Genomic DNA, 27,010 nt, shown 5'->3' with positions numbered 1-27,010 from the left:
TTCCAAATAATTGGCAACCCCATGGGGGGGGTTTGACTCATACTTTGATACCTGCTGTTGCAGTGTTCCCTCCTCCGAGGCACCATGTCTTACTCTTCCTTTCTGCTGCAGGACAGAAGTCTTCCCCCCTGCAGCATTTGCATCCCCCCCCCCCAAGGCCTGGCGCGTTCACCCCTCCTCTCATGCAGCTGTATATCTGTCTTCCACGCAGCAGACCTTTCCATTCTTTTCCAAGTCTCATGGAAGCTTTGCAGAGTGACTGAGCCAAGCTCTAACCTATAAAAGTAGAAAAGGACGCTACCTCATCGTCTCAGCACTGTCATCAGGGTTTATCCAGGCCCCAAGGTCCTCCTCGTCATGAACATCAGATTCCTAGATGCCATATTTACTACAAGTGACTTTTTCTTCTCAGTGCTGCATAACTTCTCCCCTTTCAGATTTACAGGCCCAATCTCAGCTCTCAACACGCACCCAGGAAGTCTCCAAAATCAGCCCATGGACTCTAGCCTGGACTGCTGAATCTCCATTTTGGCAGCTGACCTACTTGTTCTACCAAACCTAGTCAACTAATTGCCAGAATAGGCACAAGGGCCTCAGAACTCACCCATAGCACACACTACCCAGCACAAAAAAAGGCTACGCTATTAAACGCTAATGGAATGCACGGTGAAATTTACTGTGGCTACCATTTATTGTACTTTCCAGTGTACACTGCTGTCAGCGTTATTTTTTATTAAACTTGGATATTATTGGTAACAGATAACAATATAAATGTACTGCAAGAACCACACCTCATTGTTTGGTTCGCATCACATTGCAAAAGAACATCCTGCATTATAAAATCAGCTAAACATTTGTTTTTTTAGAAGAATAAATAACTGCTAGAGAACTATGCAGCTGCCTAAACATTCTGCCTGTTTGAAGCACCATCCAAGTTCTGATTTTATTAGCAGCACTTAGACTTTTCCTCTTTCACTTTAATCAAGAATCAGGTCTGTGATCCTTCTGCACCCTGTGCAGCACATTCGCCCAAAATGGGGGCCCCTCCCATAATACTCCACAATATTCGAGCAACATCCAGCAAGGAGCAGACTGCTGCAGAGACCTCGATAAGATAGCGTTTTAGTGCATTTCTTTCCTGAGTTCACCAAGGGGTTTTGGCAAAAAAATAAATCCTGTGAGTGGAAATAAAAAGTAACAGCAAAACACAGTTCATATTGGCAAATGCTTTTCTTTTACTACAACAGATGTATTTCAGACTACAAACTTTAGTACATCTAGGCTGTTACTGTCTATCTTTGATAAAGCTCTAGGTCACCAGTCAGCAATATGCTGAAACACAGAGCAGCCTCAGGTTTTCCGTCAAACATTTGATTCAGACAATAGTTTACGCAGTGCCAGTGAGGTACAAATAAAAATGCTTATGAAAATAACTATCTTATGTCATTACAGCAACGATCTGATTCGGAAATGAATAAATCACATGTTGCGATATTCAATTCAATTTGTCATCCCTCCCATCCAAAGCAAACAGAAATTACCAAGTAGGCTTCCAGAAAAAAAAATAATTAAAAATAATCCAGAAACAAGATTACTAAGCACAATTCTTCCAAAACTTTAGCTTCTTGGAAACAAAAAAGTAAAACCTGCCAAAATATGGAGTTTAGCAGCCTCTAAAGCCTTTGTCAGTTTTTAGGGATCTAACTCAGTCTTAAAAATCTTGAGATGGACTGGAGACACCTGGAGAAAAACCAATCCAGGGAACAAATGTACCATTAACAGATGAGATTGTTCCTCTCGATGGGGGAACGGGACCAAGCCAGCACAGGGGTCGAACTGCCCGAGTCAACGTTTCCAAACTGGTGGTAGTGGTGGTGGTAGGAGGGGGGGGTCATTCCGTCCAAACTCTGCATCGGCTGACTAAAAATGCTGCAAAAATGTTCCACGGGATACAGGGGCGGCTAGGATTTGACCCATTGTAGTGCTCAACCCCAGTAGAGGTGGCCACCCCCCCCATGAACGAAAACGGCATGACAAATCACTAAATGGATGTAACTTTTGAGGGGGGCTGAGACAAAAGATCGGCAGACTGAAGCCCCCCAAAATGGGGTTTAGAATGGCTCGTGGTGAGTGGGGGCTACGTCGAATTGCTGAAGACTGTCCCGCTCACAGAAGCTGTAATTACCCCACATACACAGACCCACCTGAAGGAACATGATAAACTGATAACTGTCACCAGAATCACAACCAGACAGACAGTATGTGCCAATCGCCCTCTACAATTTGCAAATGGTTCAGACACCGGGTATCAGTTTCCCTTGTTTCCTAGTATTCTGTATAAAATGTTAAGGAGCTCCATGAACTACTAGAGAAAATAGCTAATCAATGATCACGGACCGATTCCACGCTCCGTCATGCCACCAGTCTGCAATATGCTGAAACACACAGCAGCCTCAGGTTTTCCGTCAAACATTTGATTCAGACACTGATTCAGACAATAGTTTACGCAGTGCCAAATAAAAATGGTACAAATAAAAATGCTTATGAAAATAACTATCTTATGTCATTACAGCAACGATCTTGACATGTCAACCATGACTACTTGAGGTTATGGTCAAAGGTTATGGTCAAGCCTTTTTCATGCCACACGTGTCCTTCAGGAAGAACTAACTGAAGATCTGGTCACCTGACTCCGCTGAGAAAGATTACTGAGGGAAGCCATGTTACAGTAGACACAGTGATGTTGCCCGTGTGGAATGGTCAGAAACCAGAGGGTGTCATGGGAAGGATGAGTTCATGCCCACAATACAAACAAGTTTATCCCCACATAGTACAATATGAATCTGAGAGCCCAGAAATGCTGCTCAAAGTTTCCCAACCAGCTAGGCAGTGCTGGATGTTATGCAGAGTATCCGAGATTAAAAACCACGTACAAATAGCCAACCCTTGGTAACAACTCCCCCCAGTCACAATATTTATTTAGGCACAAAATTTAAAGAAACAGGACTGATCAAAGAACACCCGCAACAAGAAAGAGGGGCTGCCACAACAGGGAAAACATTCCGTTAGACTTTTTATACATAAACATGGAGGGCAGGTTTCCCTCAGATGCTTAAGGGACGCAGTAACGAAATGCTGAGCACACTGTCTATGATTCATGAATACAAATGACTGCTGATCTACAGTCAGCTGTACAGTCTCAGTCCAGTTAAAGAACCTGAAGCCCAAAGCACCATTGTACAGGAGCCTAACCCTAACCCTAACCCAGTCACAGATTCTCTAATTTTGTTTGACACGCCTTACACTGACACACCACTGGCAGAATTTGTTATGAATATACTTCATGAAATTCGCGAACCACTAAACGATAAAATTCAAACACATGTCTCAAGCAGGATTTTGGTCTCGTGCAGATGCAAGCCGTATTTCAAGTGCTATGCACTGTAATCATTCCAAAAATGGAGACCACAATAATATGTCAATGAATTTTATGGACAAGCAAAGCTGAATATTATTCATATGTTACACAACATCACCAGTCCCAGCATAACTGAGACGTAAACAGCGGAACAGAGTACCTAAACCAACAGAGGAAGTCAAGACTTCATGTGAAAGTAACAGAGTATGCAGCAGTATTCTATAGTAATAGACAGTATGGCATAGAGTACCGCATTAATACATAATATGCTACAGGGTTCTAGAGTAATAAAAAGCTTGATACAGATTACTGCAGCAACACGTTAAGTATGACACAGCATACCGCAGTCCATCTGAATACTCCCACATTGACATCTGAACTGTGTCCAGTCCTCAACAAACTGGAAGGCATATAAAACCCAGTATATGTGTCACAGGGAAACAGCTGCACTAACAACACATCCTGTCCAAAGGACTAATTATTCGCAGATCTGATCATGAGTATAAATAGGGAACCTTATTAAAATGCAGCCGCGCAGTTTTTGCCTGGGCTTGGGGAATGTCACGCATAACATTATGTAAACTTACCACAATGAGAGGAGCTTAAACAGGCTACGTCTGCCAAACAACAGCACAGCACGTACATCATCTGCATGGTTACACGGTCCTTGGGGTAGCTTTGCGTCCAAAGACAACCTCTGTTTCCAGTTAAGAGAATGACTGTCTTTAAAACAATAACTATTAAATCAATACCAATGGCAACTGAAAATTGACCACAGTAAAAAGAGCATAAAACAAAGCTTCAACATCAGTTGCAAAATCCAGCTTCAAATCCAGCTGCAAAGCACCCATTTCATTTAAAGCTGATATATATAGTTTCTCAGTCACACACTTGTATTCAAGAATTGGACGTTTAAGAATCATGCCTTAACATGACTTTACTGTTTAATGGGTTTATGAAATGACATACTCCTTACTTTTGAGTAACCCCCCTTCCACGTTATTCCCTGTGTTGCAGCCTTTGCATCTGGAAATGGCTGTAGACCCCCCCGACCTTGTACAGGACCAGCAGGTATGGAATAATAGGATGGATGGATGGGTGGATGAATGAACCCCAGAATATGGGTGTTTGCCCATAGAGGTCTAGCACCTGTCTGTCTAATGGAATTGATTCATGTTTACATGCTGAATCATCCTGTTAGATCACAGAACGTGGGCTTTCTTGTCATCCCACATACAAATAAAGTATCAGTTGCCAGTAAAGCCTCCTGCTACAAGGCCCCTATATTGTGGAAAGGTCTGTGAGCTCGTGATCAGGATGCTAAATCAGTCTCAGTCTTTAAATCTCAACTGAATATCTATTGTTTCAGTTTAGGCTACCCGCAACTTAACACATAACACACTGTAACTGTGGTTTCTGGTGTTGCTCTACATGCCTGGTCTACTCTACTTGCTACTCTACTCTGGTCTACTTCCATTAATGTGTTTATGCATGTTCTGACCACCCATGCTCTCTGCCTTCCTTCCCATATGTCCAGATGGTGCCCGGGGTGAGCACCACCTGAGCTGGAGTCCGGTTCCGCATTGAGCATAGCCCCTAACCCCCAGCTCCCAGCCAACACCCTGTCGGGGTACTCCCCTCCCCAGACCAATGCTGGAGGCTACTCATTCCTGCTGACCCAGATACTCAAAGCCAGTCATCTGGGCATAATGATTTGGCCCTTGTTAAAGTCACACAAGTCTTTTTCTTCTTCCCTGCCCACTTTGTCTGAATTGCACATGTCGACTACGCGTGCTGAGTATTAGCTTACCATCTCATATATCCCACACAAGCACCATTTACATGATCAACTTTATTCCTGTCACATGGGGTTCGGCATTCCTCAAAGACTTTGGTCCATGCTGACGTGATGCTTCACACAGTTGCTGCAGATTTGTCAGCTGCACCTTCATGATGTGAATCTCCCGTTCCACCGCATCCCATAGGAGCTCTACTGGATTGAGATCAGGTGACTGAGGAGGCTGTTTGAGTACATCAAACTCATTGTTATGTTTAAGAAACCAGTCTGAGGAGTGAGCTTCGTGATATGGCGCGTTATCCTGCTGGAAGTAGCCATTAGAAGCTGGGTACACTGTGGTCATTAAGGGATGGACTTGGTCAGCAATAATACTCAGGTAGGCTGTGGCATTTAAACAATGCTCAGTAGGTACTATGAGGCCCAAACTGTGCCAAGAAAATATCCCCCACACAATTACACCACCAGCACCTGAACATCACCTGAACCGCTGATACAAGGCAGGATGGATCCATGCTTTCATGTTCTTTACACCTAATTCTGACCCTATCATCTGAATGTTGCAGCAGAAATTAAGACTCATCTGACCACGAAATGTTTTCCCAGTCTTTCATTGTCCAGTTTTGGTTAGCCTGTGCCCAGTGTAACCTCAGTTTGCTGTTCTTAGCTGAGAGGAGTGGGCTCTTTTCTGCTGTAGCCCATCTTTTTGTGCATTCAGAGATGCTCTTCTGCATGCCTTGTTTGTACTGAGTGGTTATTTGAGTTACTGTTGCCTTTCTATCAGCTTGAACCAGTCTGGCCATTCTTCTCAGACCTCTGCTATCAGCAAGGCATTTTCAGCCAGAAAACCGCGCTCACGGAATGTTTTTTATTTTTTCAGCCCATTCTCTGAAAACTCTAGAGATAATTATGCATAAACATCCTAGCAAATCGGCAGTTTTTGAAATGCTCATATGGGCCTGACTGGCACCAACACTCATGCCGCGGTCAAAGTCACTTAAATCACCTTTCTGCCCAATTCTGGTGTTTGATGTGACTGAAGTTCCTGACCTGTATCTGTGTGATTTTATACATTGTGCTGCTGGCATATGACTGGCTGATTAGATATTTGCTTCAATGAGCAGCTGACTAAAATGGCCAGTGAGTGTAAATGCAATGTGTGATATATAAAAAGGCTCAAGGAGACTGGGCAGAACGTCTTCGTCTTCTAGTCTGGAGGAATGCGGCGGTTCTGGAAATGGGGCCTGCACCACTGCTGTGAACGCACTCCCCACATACAATACTCTTCCAGTGACCCCCCCCGACCCGGATGGCCTTCCAGGCCCTGGGGAGACGGCATGTGGGTTCAGGTGGAGCCAGAGGCTGCAGTCGTGATCGTCACGGGGAGCCCCAGCAAAGACGGCCTCCGGACGAGATGCTTTTTGTCCAGTTGTGCCTTTTTTCAGCTGGTGTTCTTGAGAAACATCTACAGTAAATTGTCAATATCATTCAGGAGGCTCTGCAGAAATCATGTTGGAATTTGAAACTCACTGGGCCAGGACTGGAATGAGCCATTGCACAGCGTGCGAGATATTATACTGAGTAAAAGCTTCTGTGGTTCGGTCAGCAGTCGGCTAGTAATTGTTGAATAAACAGTCATTTTGTTTGTATCCTTTTTAAGTCCCGCATGCTACGAGCAGATCGGTAGCATTTGGTTAATTTCCCAAAACTGCTGCTTAGATGTGCGTGAGGCGTCTGTGTCCATGTGATACCGGCACACCTGCAAAGATCTATGTTCTCGCACTAAAGCTGGAAAAAAGCCAGAACTGATCACACGTGCATTTCTAAGCTTACTCTACTTTTATTCTCTTTTCAAAGGGAGTATTAATTCCTAACTGTCCCTCTAACTATTACAAAGAAAAATATGGCTATATTTAGTCACGTTTATTTCATTCTGTATATGCTATTCTGCCAAAAATCATAATGTTGCAAAAATGGCATGTTTTGTGTGGGGGAAAAATCCAACAAACACTGTTTCTTTAAGTTACTGTTTCTGTGGAAAGTTTGTAAAATTGACTAAGAAAGTGAAACCTACATACATATACAGAAGTAGGTTGGTGACATGCTCATTCTGATTCACTTTCAGATGATGCTGATCAGACCACCGGATGTTCTTGGAAGTTTTTGCTCTCATGATCTTTGTATCACTTTGTAACATTCACTCCTAGAAACTACAATGAGAACAACTGTGACTTTCACTCCTCATCTTGGAAAATGTGGGAACTGGTACCGTTCTCACCTGGGTCCACCATGGAGGTCAGCAATGACAGGAGTGACAGGAACCCACAACCCAAGAAGCTGCAACTCCAGAAAAGTGAGAAAGAGGGATTCTGGAAGGATTTCACAGCTGGAGGTGTTCAACAATGAAAAAAAAATGAAAGAGGGAATTAAATGTAAATATAAGAAATGGAGAAATAAATCCAGTCTGAGCAGTGAGTCATGCCGCTTTTCCCAGATATTTGGCACTAGATTCTGCGAGAGGAGCAATGGAAGCGATTAAATTATGGAGAAAGGAACACGAACCCAGCGGTTTCACATGTCTGCCAGCGCGAGGGTGCGAACCAGAGCCGTGTGACGGCCACCTCAGGCCACACCATGCTGCGAACGCCCAGCAAATGCAGATAGTTCTGGCAGAGACGGGCATGCTGAAGACAGGAGGAGCTCTGTGTCCCGGCCGGAAGCATCTCTTCCGCCTGCAGCATCTGCGTTCAATCACTCATGCCTGGACCACAGGCCTCGCATCACCGGCCTCTCTCACCAACTACACGGTCGCAACTGGCAGTCACTGTTTGTCTTATTAGGTCATTATGCGGTCTCGAGTCGAACCCCAGCCTTCCTTCATCGTGTCTTCAAGAAGGGAACGTGTGCTCTTGTTTCATCGAGCTTGCAGTCATGCGCTTACGGAGACAGACGGAAAAAATGTTGGAGGGGGGGAAAAAAGTCCCTTTAAATGCTAGTTGTTCTCCCAGATCTTTACGGAAAACCTCGTGTCCCTGTGATTTTCTGCATGTAATTATTAGGTTTCAGGAGACTTATGTGCAATTATTTATTTCAAGTCGACCGCTTAAACACAAACCTAAGCCATAGTTGGGCTTTTAAATACATTCCATATGACGACATGTTAGGAAGATAAAGTATCAAATTTTGCGGTCAAATCCTTCGAAAGGGGGAGAAATTCAGCATTATTTTCTCGTGTTGCAACCGTTCAGAGCTCAGGTTCAAGTGTTTATTTTAGAATAACTTTGGTCTTTCTTGGGGTGAGGGGCTGTGTCTGGGGGCTCTGATTAAATCATGTCGAGCTGGCAGCAATCTGGCGCTGCCCGTTTGGGGTTTTCATTTTCTTGCGATGTGCTCAGGATGAACTACAGCCCGGCAGTGGGCTGCAGCACATGGTCAGTGTGCAGTAATCGTATGAAATCTGACATTTAATTCAATTCAAATCTTTCTTTTACTTTATAATGGAAAGCAAATTGTTTGGTACAACATGCATGTTTCCTGGTTCTTCTAAAAAAGTGTCATGAAAGAGCATATCTTTAAAAAAAAGTTATAGTCTTTAAAGTACTTTATGAGTACTTTATTAAATACTGTATTCATCTTGAGTCAAAAACTGCCCCATATGTTTACCCTGGTATGTTTATGCACCTTAAAACCAATCATTAGTGCTTTGACGATGCTTACCTAAAAGGTTTTGCCAAAACACATAAAAGAAAAACATGAGACATAAATATATATATAGACATAAATGAATGCCCCCCCCTCACATGTGTATGGGAGATATTGCCTAGATGTCTTTAATATGAATAGAAAATAAACCACGGATTTGTGTTGCCAGGCAGCACTGTCTGAAACCTGCATTTAACCAGATGCTTCAAACTGCTTCTAATATTAGAGGTAACAGTGATCATAAATATCACTATGATATACTGTGACAAAAAAACAATAAAACAGACATTTTTTTTTCCTCATAAGACAATAAAATTCAGCATTTTGATTTGTAGAACATTATCCTTATAACATCTAAAAAACAAAGCCAGAGATTATGCATTTTATGGGATTTCTAGATGGACAATGCAAGCATGTGTGTAGGTCAATTGCATTAACTATTAATGTTCTTTTACTATATGAACAAAAAATCACAAGAATTTGACCACAGATAAAACAGTTGGAGTTATATAAACAATACAGTATATATAAATAATGGCGAAAAATCCATATTTTATAGTCATAGCAAAGGTTAATGACTTGGTCAACAACCAGACACTATACCTACAGTAATTCATAGCTTAAATAAGTAAATTTTTCCACAGTTTAAAAAAAAAAAAACTAAAAATACCTTTGATGACTGTTACAGATACCAAAATAAGAAATCACTTATTTCCTTTGGAAAAAGAAAAAATCCAGGCACCTTCACAAAGGCACTGAAATATCCCCATAATGCTAACACTGGCTAACCCCTGGTGGGACTCGCCAGACAGCTGGTGTCCTGGAATGGAATTATTTTGTTAGAAATACCAGTTCATGGGCTATTGCTGGGCTTATATCCTAAACTGGGATTTAGCTGCCAGACTCAAAGGCATTTAGGGGGACCCCCCTCTGCTTTACCTGAACACAAATAGCCCCCCTTCACCCCCGAAATGCATCCCCATGTTGCTGTGGAAAGGCAAACCAAACCCTCTTACTCATTTTTACCGAACCTGTTCAAAGGTAGCTAAGTTTGCTAAGGTGAAACAGGAGAGTAACTAGCAAATTTCAAATCTTAGCCAGTATGCTAAGTGCATGTTACATATTAACATGGCAACGTGTACAGTTATATGGGGAACCGAGAATAGAAATGGTCTGCCTGGCTTCCAGTGCATGTGGCCAGTGCAAACACTCTGCTGCAGCTGCTTCAGATGAGAACTCCCTGGAAGAGCCAGGTGACCGCTGATGGCTCTGACTACCAACCTATGCGTGCTCAGCTTAATTCACAATCATGCGCACACTGAAACCGGTCGGACTGGCCTCAGGGCGATGCACGGAGGTGGATTTCCTGCTGTATGCAGTTTCTGTGCTGCCAGTGTGCCTGCAATCTGCTGCAGAAGCTCTTGGCCAAGAGCAGATGGAAAGGGGCCGTCGTGTTTGCTTAAGGACCCAGCAGAGCATCATGCCGTGTTTCATGATCCGCCTCAGAGCCAGGCGTCTCGCACTGGACCCCCCAATCACCCAGCACAGGGACAGTGAGACTGACTACTTCCAGTTACATCAAACACCTAAGAGTGCACGTCTGTTCCAGTGCACTGGCCAAACATGCCCGAAAAGACTGCAACTTCTGAGCAGATATTAACTGCCTCTTAGAGATCCTTAAATGCACTAGTGAGAGCTGAAGGCAGGTCCCCATAGAGACATAAATGGAAATGAGTGTGTGAGGGGGTATGATGGGGAATGAAATGTGTGTGAGAGAATAACAAACTGTGGTTTCGCATGAATTAGTCTTTGCACGTGCACACTGTAGATCACTGAGCTGCCTGCTGCTATTGACAAACACGGGACTCTCTTAGGTAAAAGTGCAAACTGGATTAGGATGCTTCGGGCTCGTGTGATGACATAAGGACACGCTATATTGTTATTGGCTGGGAGTGGGGGCGGGGCTAAATCACCCTGTCCATACACACAGCTAGGGGTGGAGCTTTGGTTTCAATGTTGGTATCAACCCCGAGCCCCGGCCCCCTAAACACACACGGCACTCCCACAGTACCGGTACAGACATGTCCACACCACCCATTCCCAAATCTACACCCTTAATAATGAGTAAATCAATATTAATGCTAATGCTCAATAAAAGTTCCATACAACTTAAGATCAATCACAGTTACATGACGCCACTTTCTGTGACTGATTGTCAGGACCGGAGCACAAGCACACAGCCGTAAAAACACAAACTGGGATTTACTGAAATACAAGAGAATTCAACAGCGCAGGCAGGCAGATAAAAGACAACACAGTCAAAATAGCAGGACAACTCACCGGGACAGCAGGTAAGTCCAAAGCAGCCCGTCCAGTAAGGGTAATCAGCGAAACTGCAAACGAGAGTCCACAGTTAAATTCAGTCCATGAGAAATCCACACAATAATAATTCACAGAGAATTCAGAAATGGTAGGAAGGCTGCAAGCGGCGTGTTTCGTCAGCGCTAAATCTCCGATTTGTGAACGGCCATTTGGCAAGTGTTTCCCAACTTCTGGCCATAGGATAGTTTAGAACTACAATTAACCATCTGGGTTTTTCAACTTTCATCCAGCAGCAAAGATCAGCCTTTAAGCTGGAAAGATATAATAATTTGACATTTATTACAAAAACTGTCAATATTGACAGAGAGGGGCGCCACGGGGCGGTTAGGATGATTCCAAGGGCCCCTCAGTGACAGGGGGCCTAATAAAATTGGAAAATAACTGGATTGGTCTAGACTGGGGGCCCAATGTGATATGCCTTCATGGGACCCAAAATCTCTAGCAACGCCCCTGTCGACAATTGTGAATAATTTTTACCCTGGTGTCATTTCTGCCCGTATCACCCAGCTTTACCAAGGAGTCATACTTGCCAGCTCTTCACCATGCACTGTGGTGGAGGTGTAAGTGGGACAATTGGGGCAGAGCTCAGTGGTTTACAGACTCAGCACTAGGTGCCCATGTCGCATCTCACAGTCAAAATGAGGACTTATGTTCTCCGCAAGACAAGGATCTTTGATATTTACGGGGTCTATCCTTTGAGATGTACCGGCCTGTGTCTGTTTTCAGCTAATAACGTCATGGTTCTGTTGTCAGGATGTATGGAGCGTGAGAATTTTGCAGTGGTACTGTGCTACAACTTCAGTTCTCTGATGACTGTTTTATGAGCTCCTTGACTTCAGTTCAAGAACTTCCATTGGCGGTTACCTGGAGTTTCCAGCTGCTGCAGCCGCTTCTCTCCAAAGAGGTGAGGGGCTGATGATGAAAATGACACATGTGGAATGAAACACCAGATCAGTGGCGCATGGGGTTCCTCGGCACGACCAGGCGCTGGAGTTGAAGGGACGGAGGGGTTTTTACCCTGACGTCGGCATAAATCAGCCCCTCTATCGCGGGCAGGTGAAAAAACAAGCCGGCAAACAGCAGGGCTCCCCGGGGCACTCTTACGAAAGGGAGCGACAAGGGGGAAATCCATTAAGCAAAGCGCTAGGAAAATATTTCAAAATAGCCTCGATGCTTTATGACAGGGAGTTAGAGCAAATCCCCCACTCGTGTGTGAGACTGGCGTCCAGTCCGCAAGCTATGGATCTACATTGGATTCTGCAGAAGGGGCAGAATTAGCGCATTTCACAACTGCAGGTCTACATTAACTGAACATAAAAGCACGGGTCCTGACATATGATAAGCATGTAGGTTTAACCACATATCTGCCTGTACACCACAGCAATTAGTTAACTACTTTTATTAGTATTACCCCAGATCAGCTCCCCACAACAAAGGGGAGAGTAGAAATATACCCCATTCAAGCAACAGTGCCACCTGGTGTTGTACTCCCATATTTATCCTTAATCCTGTTGCATACCCGTATACAACATCCAGACAGTCTGACAAAGCCCAACGCAAATAAGTCCAAATGCTGTTTTTAGATCAAAGTGTGTCCTTAGAGCACATCGGTTGTCACAATATGTGCTTCCTGGGTTCATTCTCGAATTCCTTACCATTTTTTAGCACAGTTAATTAAGCCATCATTATGGGCCATTCTTTGCTTCCCTCTCCACTATTACACACGTCTTTATTGTCCTATATTTTTCCCCTCCAGCACCACTACCCCACAGTAGCCCCCAGATTCTCAAAATGCAGCTAAGGAAGTGGTTTGGGTCCCGACTATGGCAGGAGCACAGTTCTATGCGGCGGGAGCTGAAACCCAAGAACGGCACATTAAAAGTTCCACTAGAGTAACGGTTTCCGTGAGTAAGGATTTTGCGGTGGGGTCAGCGTTAAAAAAACTACGGCGATTCTGTTCACAGCGCCAATGTGGACGTGTTCATGCAGAGAAAAACCAAAGGCCTCCAGAACGCCCAAATACTGCCCTCTAGCGTTCGGACATCAGAAAGAATTTTTGCCTCTTAAAGGGTTTTACACATCCACCCACCGATTTTCTGTAACCGCTTGTCATATTCAGGGTCGCGGGGGTCTGGAGCCTATGGGCACAAGGCAGGGAACAACCCAAGATGGGTCCGCAACCCATCTCAGGGCACACTCACCTAAGGGCAATTTGGCAACTACAATCGGTCTCAGCATGTTTTTGGTCTGTGGGTGGAAACCAGAATACCCTCCCGACCCCCCAAAGACATGGGGAGGACATGCAAACTCCACACATGTAGATCAACGGAGGAGACTTGAAGCCTGCTCCCCGAAGTGTGAGGCAGCCGCGCTAACCACTGCGCCACCCTGCAGATCTAGAGTGCTAATGTATAAAACAGAGTTTCTCAATTGAGCGTTAAGAAACTTTGCAGAGAAAAAAATCACATTTAGATTAAGGTGTGACATATGACAGGCAAAATGACAAATGTCTCACTTTTGTTAGTTTAAAAGTGCCACCCGTTTTATTAATGCCGTGTCTGAAAGGAAGGAGAATGTGTATCGTGGTGAGCACTGCTGACACATAATCACTGCTTTTAATTTTAAGCATCGGATGTCAGCCATCTGAAAAGCATAGGATTTTCGATCTTAAGAGGAAAAAATAACATTTAGTGTTTCAGCTGAAATTCAATAATTTAAGAGATATTAGGCCTAGTTCCCTATGTGAGATGGACAAAACCATGACTAAAAAGGTTCGATTTGTAAAACTTTGAAAGTTAACCTGGAATAGCTGTAGTTGCGGAGAAGTGACCTGCCACACGGTGGCAGTAACACGCCGCAGTAGCTGCGCAACCAAGTGATTGATAAATACCTGATTTATGCTGAGCCCTATTACTTCACCTCTATCCATTCTGCTGTTACTTTTGTTCGCTGTTTATCCTCACATAATACAATACAAATAGCCTATCCAAGATATTAAATTGGATACATGGCCTATACATATTCCTTTCAGCTTAATTTTGGGACAGGTGCTGCTTAACATATTGTAGAAAACGTGACGGTTCATATTCATCTGTGAACTGTGCCGACCATGCAAAACAAAGTCTGTGACGGCTGAGGGAAACCGCTCTTAAAATCTTTCTTACAAAGTCCCAGGGCAACCAAATTCGTGGGTAGGCAACGTTTCAAAACCACACACAAGACATAAAAATACACATACTCAGATATTAATGATCTGTAACTTGATGTAACTTTTATACATTCAACAGTTCCAGCTAACCTTCTTTACTGCCGCTGCGATGAATGTCACAACGTGTCACCTCGCTGATGATGTGTAAAGTTATCGGTAGACGTCGGCAATGGTGAGTGGTGGGGGAGAGGATTAGGGGATGCGGTTTGACGGAGGAAGACGCCAGATTAGTCTGGTTGCAAGTTTACTGCAAGTTTAACGACGTGTTATTCACAGTCAATGTGGGCACGTTATTGATTGACTGAATAATCAATTTATACATTACATTTTTGCAGAATATTGGGTAGGCAGGGGCCTACCTAAATCGACTGACACAACTTCACTCCCCTGTGCCTGAGGGCGCCCTTCAGTAATGAAACGGGGCACAGATCGGCCAAATCACACCGACTGGGGATGGTACAGTGACACCATCATTTCAGATCAAACTCCCCACACATTTCTACGGAACTCAATGTCTTCCTCCTCCTAAGAACTGCAAAATGTTGTACATCACTGCTTTTACTCCAGAAACCCTAGATCATTTGTTTTGAAAGGCTCATAAAGCCGACAACGAAAATATGATCAGTGAAATCTTAAACTAATGTGCGGCCAATAAGCATCTTGAATTATGTATAAACGTGTAGCCTACTGCTGCACCTTACAGTGGCTGACAAAAAGACACAGTATGAGAAATTGCAGAGTTACTATATGGCCACTGGAGGGAGTCACACCATACTCCGCCATAATATCACGGCCACGGAAATTACTGTGATCGGTAACTGTGATAACATTTTTTTATTGGTTAAATGCATTGCATCATATAGGCCTAAGGCGAAAATAAGGCAAATCAGCAAAATCATATAATATAGGCCTATATCATGTGGCAGTGCAAGGCATGTTAATTAGCCCCCATTTGCCCCAAGACTCAAAGACAGCCATTGTGTCAGGCGCACTCATTCGCCCCGAAATGGGAAGGGAGCGGGGTGGGTCCCGCATGACAGGCACGGGGCAGACGGGGGCTGCAGCGATGAACGCGCAGGACACGGAGCGCATCGGTGCCTCACAGCGCATTATATTATGAATAAAAAGCGAGCAGAGCATGTAAAAAAAAAGCTCATTCACTTCGTTAAATGAGCACCACACGCACACAAGGCTTGATCAGAGTGGATGCAAAGTTATTAACAGCTTTTTGGAAAAAGAGAGCAGCCGCCAATGGTTCGAAACCTCTTTCTCAAAAACTGGGGTATGGAGCTCCATATCCTGACGTCACCTTCTGCTTGGTTTGGCGCGGACTTTAAGGCATTTCTGGTCTTCTCCGCATAATCACGAAACCTTATGTATGAGCACTAATATATTCTGGCTGTTTGAAATGGCTGTGGCATCGTCTCAACTGCGACGACGTGAATGCGTTTCTTATTATTTGTTTGTTTGTCTTGTGAACTGCAGACTTTATTGTGTGTTGCTCTTCTATTCAGCCTATTAAAAACACGAACAGCTTGCATTTGTATTAAAAAGCACAATCCTCTAATGTAATGGTGCCCTGGAATAACCATAATGATGCGCGCGTTCAGGGAGAAAGCACGCAGCCGGTGCGACGCACGCGCAGTTGCTGACGCGCACCGGCTGAAGGAAGCATGCGGGCTGCGCTGCGACATCAGCCGGTGCGGGAGGGGGGAGCTGGGGACTGGCGCTGCGGCTGAGGACGGCAACGCTGTGCCATCGTGCTGAAAGGCTGCATTAGCATCCCCGGCAATCAGACCACAAGGAAAAGGGGGAGGAGCGAGAAGGGAGCATGGCGTGTGAGGGGGCGGGGGGCAGCCTGAGAGGAGGGGTATCCTAGCAAAGCGCTGGCTGTTGTAGTAACCAGGCGCCCTGATTACTTTACTGCGGCGCTCGGATTCGGAGGGAGCATTTGCGGTCGTCTCTGTCCACCTCATCTCATCTAGCCTTCCCTCCTCCTCTCTCTCTCTCTCTCTCTCTATCTCTATCTGCCTCGCTCTGCCTCCCTCTCTCTCTCTCTCGCCCGCTCCATCTCACTCACTCTCTGGCCAGAGGACGTGCGGCTACCGGTCAGCGTCTCCAGTGCTCTGCGTCAGGAGGACACGGCCGGCTCCTCACGCTCTGCCTCTGCATGACTGTCACAAAGGTAAGGGGAACGGCTGGGCGGTGCGGCGCGGCACTCGGGGGGAGCAGGGGGTGTCGCTAGTGGCTCGCGCTCTGTTCGAGTGTGGTGATTCTGTGGTAGAGAGGCGCTGAGGATAGGCCTGGGACCCTGAGCACGCCCCCCCAGGGTCGATGTCACTTCACAGGGCATTTAGTGTCTAGGCTTGGATTCGCTTTGTGGGGCAAAGTTGTGCGGTTGGGTGCAGGATGTCATGTGTACCTGCGCGTGTGCATGTGTGTTAGTGCACAAGGTGTGGCTTTCTGGAGGGTGTATCAGGGAACGGGGGCCATGACAGGGAATGAGGGGTGTGCTGATTATGGGGGCTGGGGGTGGGTGTGTGGCCCCTGCCCTGACAGGCAGGCAGCTCCAGGACAGATGCAGATCATTATGTCTGTCTGTGTTTACCTCCCCCCCCCAGCTGGGGGCTGTGCATGGAGCCTGACGTTAGCAAAGGGCCAAATCCTCTTAACCGGACAGCAGGTGTGTCAGTGTGAAGCTCCTGTGAGTGTTAGGGCAAGCCAGCATGGGACTGCTGCTCAGCCTAAGGGCTGCCTCCTGTCTCCATGGATGGATACACACACACACACACACACACACACACACACGCACGCATGCACACACACACACCCGCTCGCACAAACACTCGCACACATGCAAACACACACATGCAAACGCACACACACACATGCATGCACACACATACACACACACATGCGCACACACACACACATGCACAAACGCACACACACGCATGCACACACACACAGGTTTGTAATTATATCTTTGTGGGGACTCTCCATTCATTTCTATGGACATAACCTTAATCATAAGTAACCAAACAAATTCAAGACTTTTGACATTTTTAGTTTTTTGATTGCATTCTCAAATCTTTGTGGAGACCTGAAATGTCAGACAGGTTTTTATTACATTGTGGAGAACTTTTGATCGTCAAAATGTAAGATAAACAAAATCCACACACACACACACACACACACACACACACACAGCATAGACACAACATACACCAAGCATACATACATATATACACACAGCATGCACACTGCATACACACAGCATACACACAGCATGCACACTGCATACACACAGCATGCACACTGCATACACACAGCATGCACACAGCATGCACACTGCATACACACAGCATGCACACTGCATACACACAGCATGCACACTGCATACACACAGCATGCACACAGCATGCACACTGCATGCACACTGCATACACACACATGCATAAAGGACAAAGTGGAGATGTGGTGGTCAGGCTTGGAGGGTGTTGTTCTATAAGAGTGTAGCACAGTTCTTGTGTGGAAATCAATCTCTCTGCATAATGGTGTGTAGATATACAACAAGCCTTAGGGATTACTGCTGAGAGTAAAACCTTTTCTTCCGGAGGCAGGTGCTTAGTTTCTGGTAAACGTCCCACAGTCAGACACTAACTTCAGCCATTCCTACAGGCCCATCTTCTTCCCGCATCCCCTTCGGGTCGCAGCATCAGTAGTGTGCTATTCTGAGCAGAAGCCTAGGAGAGGAGAGCAGAGGAGAAGGCTCCCATGTTTATGCTGTGGGGCTGCGGTAAATCTAGGCCTGTTTGCATGTTAGACAGACAGCAGCCAGCAAACGCAGTCAAAAACAGCATTTGAGCTTTTCACATAAGAGGGGCCTGTAAGGTACGATGGAAACGGAAGAGCGCAGCTAGATCTGAGCAGAATCCACAATGGCAGGATGTTGAGTGACCTGGAACCCAATGGCAGAGGGTTCCAGGGGGGCAGAGGTCTGCAGGATCGATGGCTGTGATGGTCAGATGATTGCGCCCCCCCAAAAGGCTAGGTGGTAGCACCCAGTTCCACTACACATGCTTACAGCTGATTGGGAGGATGTAAGGCCACTCCAACTGGGGCAGGGGGGGGCGCTCTTCCCGCACAAAAACAACATAGTCACAGAAGTTGACCATGAAGGGCAATTTATGCATTTAATTTGGGTCTGTTTCAATCATGGCCTGACAAGGCCATCGTACATGGCAGCACGGGACTGACGACAGATGGGCGGAGTCCCTCAGGAACCACATGGCCACAAAAACCAGAGCGAATCATGGAGAACTTCTGTGAGGAAGCATGACTACCGAGGGGAGGTTCTTCTGGATATGGGGCTTCTGAAAGAATAGGCCATTGAGGAAGAGTGATCACACTCTTCACCACTTGACCTCTGAGACAGAGATTCATCCTTCTGGAGCCTTCCGGAATGTGTCATTTCCCAAGGGCAGCTGGTGGCAATTGTACCATCATAAGAACAGCAGAGAGAGGGGAGACATTCCAGAATATTACCAGGCCGACACGCTCGATGTCCCTGAGCTCTCAGATGGCGTTCTGAACATTTCACCAAATCCATGCTTCTTTTGTGTGGGATCCGATTAAACGCTAGTCTGACTGCTTCCGTTCCACTGCATCTGGGAGCCAGAGGTGGGTGGATGTGTGTGTATGCGCACATGTGCCTCTCTCCCAAGTGGAGTGTGAGTGTGTGAGGCAGAAGGAGCCCATAAACTCGTGGATGTCGCTGGAGGGGGGACTCGGGTCCACGCGGCTCCCCCGGACCCGAAACAGCCAGGCCAAAGCGCTGGAGATTGGCCTGTCCTCTCATCGTAACTAATCCAGACGGTGATATGACACAGTTTGAGCTTAGACTCCTGACTCAGTACAGAGAACAGGCCCAGCAGAGTGGCTGTATGAGCTGAGAAGACCAGAAACCGGCTGTCATGGGCACTGTAACGCAAAAAAAGCTGTTTACTGTAAATGTCCGGACAGTGGAACAGAGATGCATTGTTCAGTCAAGGCTAAAATGACAAAAAATGACACTGACATCTTATTTATGCACACTGGGGTGCCTTCGCTGGTGTGTAGTGTGGGAGTAAGGGTTAGGGTCTGCGTGTGTGTGTGTGTGTGTGTGTGGGCATGCTCACATGTTCAGATTCATGTAATGCATCTTTGTGAATGTGCATGTGACTGTGTGGGGGCAGGTGCTTATGTTTGGCTCTGAGTGTGTGTGTGTGTGTGTGTGTGTGTGCATGTGTGTGTCCACCCACGTTTAAATGTATGCAGTATGCGAACACATATATGCACACACACACAAACACACACACACACACACTTATCTGCATCAAGACACAGGCATCTAGGGGAGAAAATGCATACATTCTGAAATGTAAGGCGCTATTCAGCTGGGCTTCAGTAACCCAGTGAACTCCCAGTACGAGCCTGGGAGTGCAGTCAGCGTGAGTGACGAGCGCGGGGCTCCCACAGCGATCAGGGCCATGTGTGTGTGCATTTCCTGCTGGCTCAGGGACAGGACTGGGCAGCGATTCCCGGCGCTGACGGCCGGGCGGGAAGGAAGGGTCCCTGGGGAGGACAGGCGCGGCCGGTCGGGTCCAGAAAAAATAAAACAACCAAAGCTCACAGTCACACACTTCCTGAAAAGAAGTGAGGATTCTTCTGCAGCATAATGGGGGGGGGGGGGGCATTTCCTACTATCTTCCTGTCAGCTGTGGGCCCAAGTCACATAAGCATCGCTGAAACAATTCAGACACAAAGGGTCAAAATCGCACGTCGAAGTCTGCAGATTCTAAAGAACTATTATCAGTCAGTTATTCTGCATGAAAATGACAAGACAAAGACACCATTAAAAATTAATTATAAGTTCGCATCAACGTCGAACCCGTACTGTGGTTCTTCGTGACAGGCATTCCTTCCGTCACACTGCTTTATATCCATGGAAACTGGATGGGATGTGATACATATTCAGTAGAGTCCTGTATGCAGTGCAACCCCAGACCACAGCGGCGGTGTTTGGCACCCCCCCACCCCCCATGCGCGTGAATCACCGGGCCTGAGTGAGAGACAGTCACAGGATCACATAGAGACCCTGCTTACTCAACAGGCTCCGTGTCATAAAGATTACACTTCCCCCCCCCCAGGTCTCACAAACGCCTTTGTGTGAAAAATCACATAGATATGGAGCAAGGTCTGAGTGAAGATGTCATCAAGATTTTACTAAGATATTAAATAGATATTTCATTTAAAAGCAAACGATGAGGTCATCAACTCTCTCAGGCATATTTTTTTAAGTGAGGAACTGATGTTGGCTGTATAAGTGCAATTATAATCATACTTACACTTCCGATTTGCCTTCATAATCGCTGAACTGCTACAAAGCTGTTAAATGCACATTTTTCTGATGAATCAGCCGACGGATCCACGCACAGTTACGAAAGCTTATTGAGTCATCTGTCAGTGTGGCCTTTAACACTGAACGTACTGAGAAGCTGGCTTCAGAAGGAAGCCTAACCCTGCTTATGCACAGACACTGGGACAGCTCTGCTTTGGCTTCGTCCTGTTCCTGAGGAGGCCCCAATGGCTCCTTCAGCTTCAGCTTCAGCCTCCACCTCCGCCATGCAGATCTCTGAGCGCCAACCGCCTAAGGGTGGATGGGCCGAAGCATGGCTTACCCAGGCTGTTAGCGCAGTGCGTTAGCAACTGTACTTCTTTCAGTCTGCCTCAATGGAGAGGTGCGCTGTGGGGGTGTAGCCTTCCCCCCCAGCAGGCCAGCTCTGGGTCACAGCTGTGAGGACAGCCCCCTCTTCAGGTGTGGTTTGGAATCTGTGTGCATTTCTGGGTCAGACTTCACAGACAAATGCGACACGAGTGGTGTGTGCTGTGCCCAGAGGAGGAATGTGTACAGCGCTACTCAAGGAACAGGAAGGAGGAATCCCCATGTGGATATGATGGCAAGGAGACACAGCCGGAGCAGGGGCGGGTGCTGAGGTGCTGTGCTGGTACGCGATTGGTCAGCTTGAGAGGACAGGAGGACATTTGCTTTGTGGAGTCTCTCTGGTTTAGATTAGTGCCTGTCTATGGCTAATCTGGGCAAGAGAACAACTACATTTATAGTGGTTCTTTGGTCCCGAATTTGGTGCCTGCCAGAAAAAAATGACGTGATATCTATCCTTGACACATGTCAAGGGATGCAACCTCACAGTCACGCGCTCCGGAAACAAAGAAGCCATTTTGACACATGAACTCCGGAGATTTTCCTCTTTTGCCCTGTCAGACCCGGGGCTCATAACTGGAGTTCATCTGTGTCGGGCGTGTTCACACCTACTAGAAACACTCGGGTTGGTTTAGACGAGGGGTGTCACTTGGGTAGAGGACGTAAGCAGAGGGGTGATGGCTCAGGCTGTGCAGAACAAGCGCAGGCTTAAGCACCATCCACACCTCTCAGCCACTGTTTTACAGTGTCCTCTCTGCTGTGCGAGAAGCTCTGCTTCAATAAAGGCCCAAAATCCTCAGTGACATTCTAAGTAAACCGAATTATTGTTCCAAATTTGCATATTTGTAAGAAGAGGAATAACAGCTGTATCAATCATAGCGACGTCTGTTTCTTCTCCTGATGAGAGTATCTCATGCTGAAGGTGAACAAAGTAATCTGGAAGATCCAGCCTGGAGTCTGGGGAAGGACCCAGGAGGGCATCCTTGCCCACCTTGAGTCAGAGTCACATGAGCAGGTTTAAGAGGCAGATGTGGCAGGAGCCCAAAACTCAGGAGCAGTCAGGAGGTCTCATGTAAACCTGGGGGGATGCTGTAAACCTGAGCTGGGACCCAATAGATTTGTTACAGGAGACACACTGAATGTTTCCATTGCATCAACCTACCTGGCTTCTGCATAAGGAATAACACAACAAAGAGGATTTTTACTGCTAAGAAACGTGGATTGTAGCTTTGCCAGTTTAACATAAGTGTGATATATGTTTGTATTATATCTTTATTGTCCTTAAATCCATGTTCCATAACTGCTTATCCATGAGCCTATTCAGGGAAGCACCTGGGCGCAAAAGAGGGGCCACCGCAGGCGGGAAGTGGCCCGGAAATGGCACAGACATGTTCATAAACCTGCCTCTGTCCTGGAGTAAAAATAAGCTAATAATGTGTCTCTATAACCCCAAGTTTTATAATATTTCATAAAACAGTGATTTCTTTTTAAAATAGACCCTTAGCAGAACTGATGGAGTATATGCAGAATTCTCCAGCAGACTGAGAATCACAATGACTGGAAATAGTTTTGCTTTATGGTATTTTAATTTAGCATCTGATTATTTCATAGTGTTGCCATTTGGCACCGAAAAGAAAGCATTTTCTTTGCTCTTTACTCACCAAGAAGGGCTTATCCTATGAACTGATCTGTGAGAATATCATTATTCTCTCGTGGCTCTTTCTGGCATTTGGCAACATGTGCGTATCCAGCAGCTGATTTTTAGTTTGAAAGGGCTTCCTGGCTGTAGAGACACATTCACTGTGGATTACAGCTGCGTGCCTCAGAAAGACGTCAGAGTTTCCAACGGGATCCACCAGGGAGTCCGGGCATGCCCAGGAAAGCAGGCATCGGCAGGGCCGGGGGTGATCACGCGTGATCCGGTGAGCCGCGATCATTCTCGGCCCTACGGCTCAAAGCCACTCGTTTAAGCGGCCGAGGCATCTCCAGTCACAATGGCCCAGTCACTCCAGACTGTGTCTCCATGACTGAGAGCGTTACAGAGCATTGATGCTGAAAGCCTGCTGAGTGGAATCCCTTCAACAGGATCTTTTTTGATCATTTGTGATATTGTACAGGAGTGAGAGTATATCCTGTACTGCTGTGAAACCATACAGAAAATCAAAGATATCTGTAAAATATTTGTGAGATATGGGCAGAGGCTTGACTTTATATGTCATCTTCAGCTCAGCTTTCCATATAAAATTCACTGATCAGAAACAGGTTTTCAGATGTTCCTGTAGTCTATAGCCGATTCCATCCTGTGGGGAAAAAAAGTTGGAGCAGTAAAGAATTTCATTTAATAAGGTCCTGCTTGGCTGTGTGTGACTGCAGAGTGCAGCCCTCTGTGACCTCGCTGCTGTCGTCATTCGGGACAGATGAGAAGGGGGTCTTTACTAAATCCCATACAGAGGTGCCTTCCGAGCAGCCTATGGCTGCACATTCCTGATACGCTGTTCCCTGGCCTGTCTCTCGGCTTCTCTGGAGGTATGTGCTGTGCTGCTTGTGGCCAAGAGTTTCTCCTTCAAGAGAATCAATAAAAAGGGGGACAGAGACAGACAGACAGACACGCAGACAGACACAGACAGACAGACACGCAGACAGACACAGACAGACAGACACGCAGACAGACACAGACAAACTAACGGACAGACAGACAGACATGCAGACAGACGAACAGACAGACAGACAGACAGATGCACAGACACACAGACAGACGGACAGACAGACAGACTGGGGTTAGGAGGCAGGAAGGCGGAAATATTCTTCATTAGTTAAGTGACATACATTCATTCAGCGATGCGATGATGTATTTCCAGGATGGATGGGGACGTCCCATGAACAATAGGGGGGCTGTTTAGCCCCCAAACCATCTCCTTCGCTGTCAGCTAGAAGCGTGTTTCAGGCCTGATGCAGACAGAGATGTGGCTCCTCTCAGACACGTATGGGGCCGCTGCTGATCTCGTCAGCATTTTCATTTTTATTTACTGCTTCATTTCCTGCAGGGAATTCTGTCGGGCGGCTTTTGCAACATCCTGTTTTTGGGCGTCCTGCCCCCCACCAGACCACCGGGTCACATGGGAATAGTGCGCAGCTGGGGAGTGGGTCGGACGGGGATGGGCACGCACCCTCGGAACAGAAAGGAACTCGGGGTCTCCTTGGGTCTAATTGTGAGTGGGTTACATTCTGGGGCTTCAAGCTCAGCGTGTCGTTATGTGCTTATCGAGGAAGAAGTCTCCCAGCTCTTAGTGTGATTCAAGATTTTAATATCATTTACTTTATTGTCGTAATATGGGGGGAGCCAGACTCCCCAAGAGGCTGCTGTGATATCCTCTTGGCCGGGGGGCAGATGTGTCCTGTGGCTAAGAGTACAGCTGCGAGTCTGACGTAGTCCCCCTGTCAGCACACAGGAAGTTTGGCAAAACTGCACAATGCCAGTGGGAGTGAGTGAAGGAGTGAGTGAGAAAGAGAGAGAGAGAGAGAGAACACCAGGGAAAACCGAGAAAGACAATTGGGGGTTTTGCAATGATCACTATTTCTGGACTAAATGACAAGATTAAAAAATCTCACCCCAGAGAGCTTTGAAAAGAGGACTGTTCCTTACGGCCAGGAATGGAAGTAGGACAGATCAGGACAATCTATATAAGGACAGACAGTAAGTCAATGCGGAGAATCGATGTCACTGTGTGTGGCTGAGCCCAAGGCCTTAACTGCCGTGTGGCACGTAAATAAACGCTCCAACTAGCAGCAGTGCAGCTACATTGTTTGCATTTTAAACAATCATTAGCTAAAGAGAAAGGGGCTTCATGCCTGGACTCTACAAAACGGACAACCGGTACAAAGAGAGGACAAATTCAAAGAGCACTGATGGTGACCCGTCAATGGGAACCAGGCACAGTGCACGTTCCTCCCCGCCTTTTCCTGAAATGACTTTACAGCTGGTTTCCGGCAGTTGTGACAGAGTTGAAACATTGAAACGTCGGTAAACATAAAGACATAAAGGGCATATAAGCACATTGGGAAATTAGGTCTATTTTGTTTTTTTTCCTATGCTTCCATAACTGCAAACGCACAGATGCACTTCCAGCCGCAAAGGGTCAGATGCTGAGGAAAGCTCAGCTTAGTGAGGTGGTTTGGGAGTAACGAGCGGAGGCAAGGATGAAGCGTCCCACCAAAGGTCACTGGAGCTAAAATTATTCTGAAAGTGACACCGGCGTGGTGAGTGAGGTGTAGAAAGGGGGCTTCCTGGCAGGCTTTCGGCAGGGGGGGCAGGATATTATGGAGACGGGCGGGGCAGAGTAATGCAGACTGGCTGTCACGCAGCTTCGGGCGGCTGCTCTGGACCTGCGCAGACCCTCATCCGCAGGCTTCCTTCCAGGACAGCTTGACTGGGTGTCTGCTCTTCGCCACAGACAGTGGGGAGCGCCATGAAGTAAGAAAGGACCCCCATCTCTGATTAACATCGGAGGGACTGTGTCAAGCAGACGGCAAAATCAATGTTACCAATTACACCGTTAGTACTAATGGAACACTCACCTGCTTGGGTGACCCCGGCCTGACGAATTTAAAGTGGACGCCCATAGTGAACACAGTTTCTTCAGTGCCATTAATCACTGGCTTCTGCAGCGAAGCTTCTTCTGAACCTAAATATGACATTTCATCTGCTTCTGCGATAGACCTCTCCATCTTCGCTGTTGCACATTCAGTCATGCAGGTTATGATTTTTTGCTTCCATTCCCTGGTATCTAATCGAGATAATCTAGAAAGAAAATCACAAAATGGTGAAAAATATGTCACAATCAATGAGCTTTCAACAAGACACAGTGCGGCCATGCGTAGTAGACCGTCCACTGGCATACAGGCAGACAGCTCAGTAAGGCGTCCTCACAACAGAAGTCTCTGTTTGTCCAAACACTTACCATCGTTTCTGTCCCAGAAAGGAACCTCTGTCTTTATGGAGGGGCCCCGAGTCACAGAAATGCCCCATCTGCTCTTTAAAAGCTTCCCGCTTGTCCTCCTCCTGCCCTCTCTTGCCTCCCGCGAGCCTCCCCCCCACCCCCCCCATCCTTAATGCCCACTTACCCATCTGCTTCCTGTCCTAATTACACCGGCCACAAACAGCATTAACCAGTCAGCGGCCACCGCGTGTCACGGGAGATCAGCTCTCTGTCGGGTGCTTTGAATTCAATTGTCTGGGAGGTTACATGCGGCAGAACAAAGTGTCAGCTTTCGCGCTGCAGGGGTCACAACCCTGCAAGGAAACACACACCGTGTCTTGGTAATGTCACCTGATGTGGGCGGTAAACCGACAGCCGAGATGCTTCATCCGCTTGACACAATAGGAAAAATTGTGGCAAAACTGCCTCAGGTGGAGTGTGGACCGTCACAGGCGATTGATGCGCATTCATCAAGGGGTTAAATGCGTTCTTGGGTGGGGGGAGGGATGTCATCAGAATTCCGACCCTGTTCTTTGAGCCGTGGCTTTCAAACACCCCTGCACTGCCTGGCACACCTCAGGTTGTGGCTTTTGACTGCGGAGATTCAGCAGTCGCGCATTCGGGGTGTTGCCATCGCACACACAGTCAGAGGCAATCTTGGCCAATCTTTCTCCTTATCCCGCCCCCCACCCTAACCATAATCGGGGCAGCTAGTCAACTGGACAACAGACGGCCCCGCTCCCCACCCCCACGGAGATCTGCCTCG

At 46.6% G+C, this 27,010-nt stretch overlaps 2 protein-coding genes across 3 annotated transcripts in view; one reads left to right on the top strand and one right to left on the bottom strand.

Moving 5' to 3' along the window:
- Positions 1 to 11,308, bottom strand: part of itga11a (integrin, alpha 11a) — a 58,614-nt gene extending 47,306 nt beyond the window's left edge. Inside the window, exon 1 of the mRNA XM_072718004.1 lies at positions 11,256 to 11,308. The gene's annotated coding sequence lies outside the window, so the exon portion shown is untranslated. The remainder of the gene's footprint in view (positions 1 to 11,255) is intronic.
- Positions 11,309 to 15,564: 4,256 nt separating this feature from the next.
- The window catches only part of LOC111845615 (coronin-2B), a 40,907-nt gene continuing 29,461 nt past the window's right edge, over positions 15,565 to 27,010 (top strand). The window contains exons 1-2 of one of the 2 annotated variants that reach the window (XM_072718002.1): positions 15,565 to 15,787; positions 16,597 to 16,690. In XM_072718002.1, the coding sequence (XP_072574103.1) occupies positions 15,675 to 15,787; positions 16,597 to 16,690 (207 nt within the window). In that variant the 5' untranslated portion in view covers positions 15,565 to 15,674. The remainder of the gene's footprint in view (positions 15,788 to 16,596; positions 16,691 to 27,010) is intronic. The other variant, XM_072717999.1, reaches the window with a different exon arrangement.

The sequence above is a fragment of the Paramormyrops kingsleyae genome, chromosome 11 (genome assembly GCF_048594095.1).
Source record: "Paramormyrops kingsleyae isolate MSU_618 chromosome 11, PKINGS_0.4, whole genome shotgun sequence".
Taxonomy (NCBI): Eukaryota; Metazoa; Chordata; class Actinopteri; order Osteoglossiformes; family Mormyridae; genus Paramormyrops; species Paramormyrops kingsleyae.
Note: the sequence above shows the minus strand (reverse complement) of the source record. Positions and strands in the feature narration are given on the sequence as shown.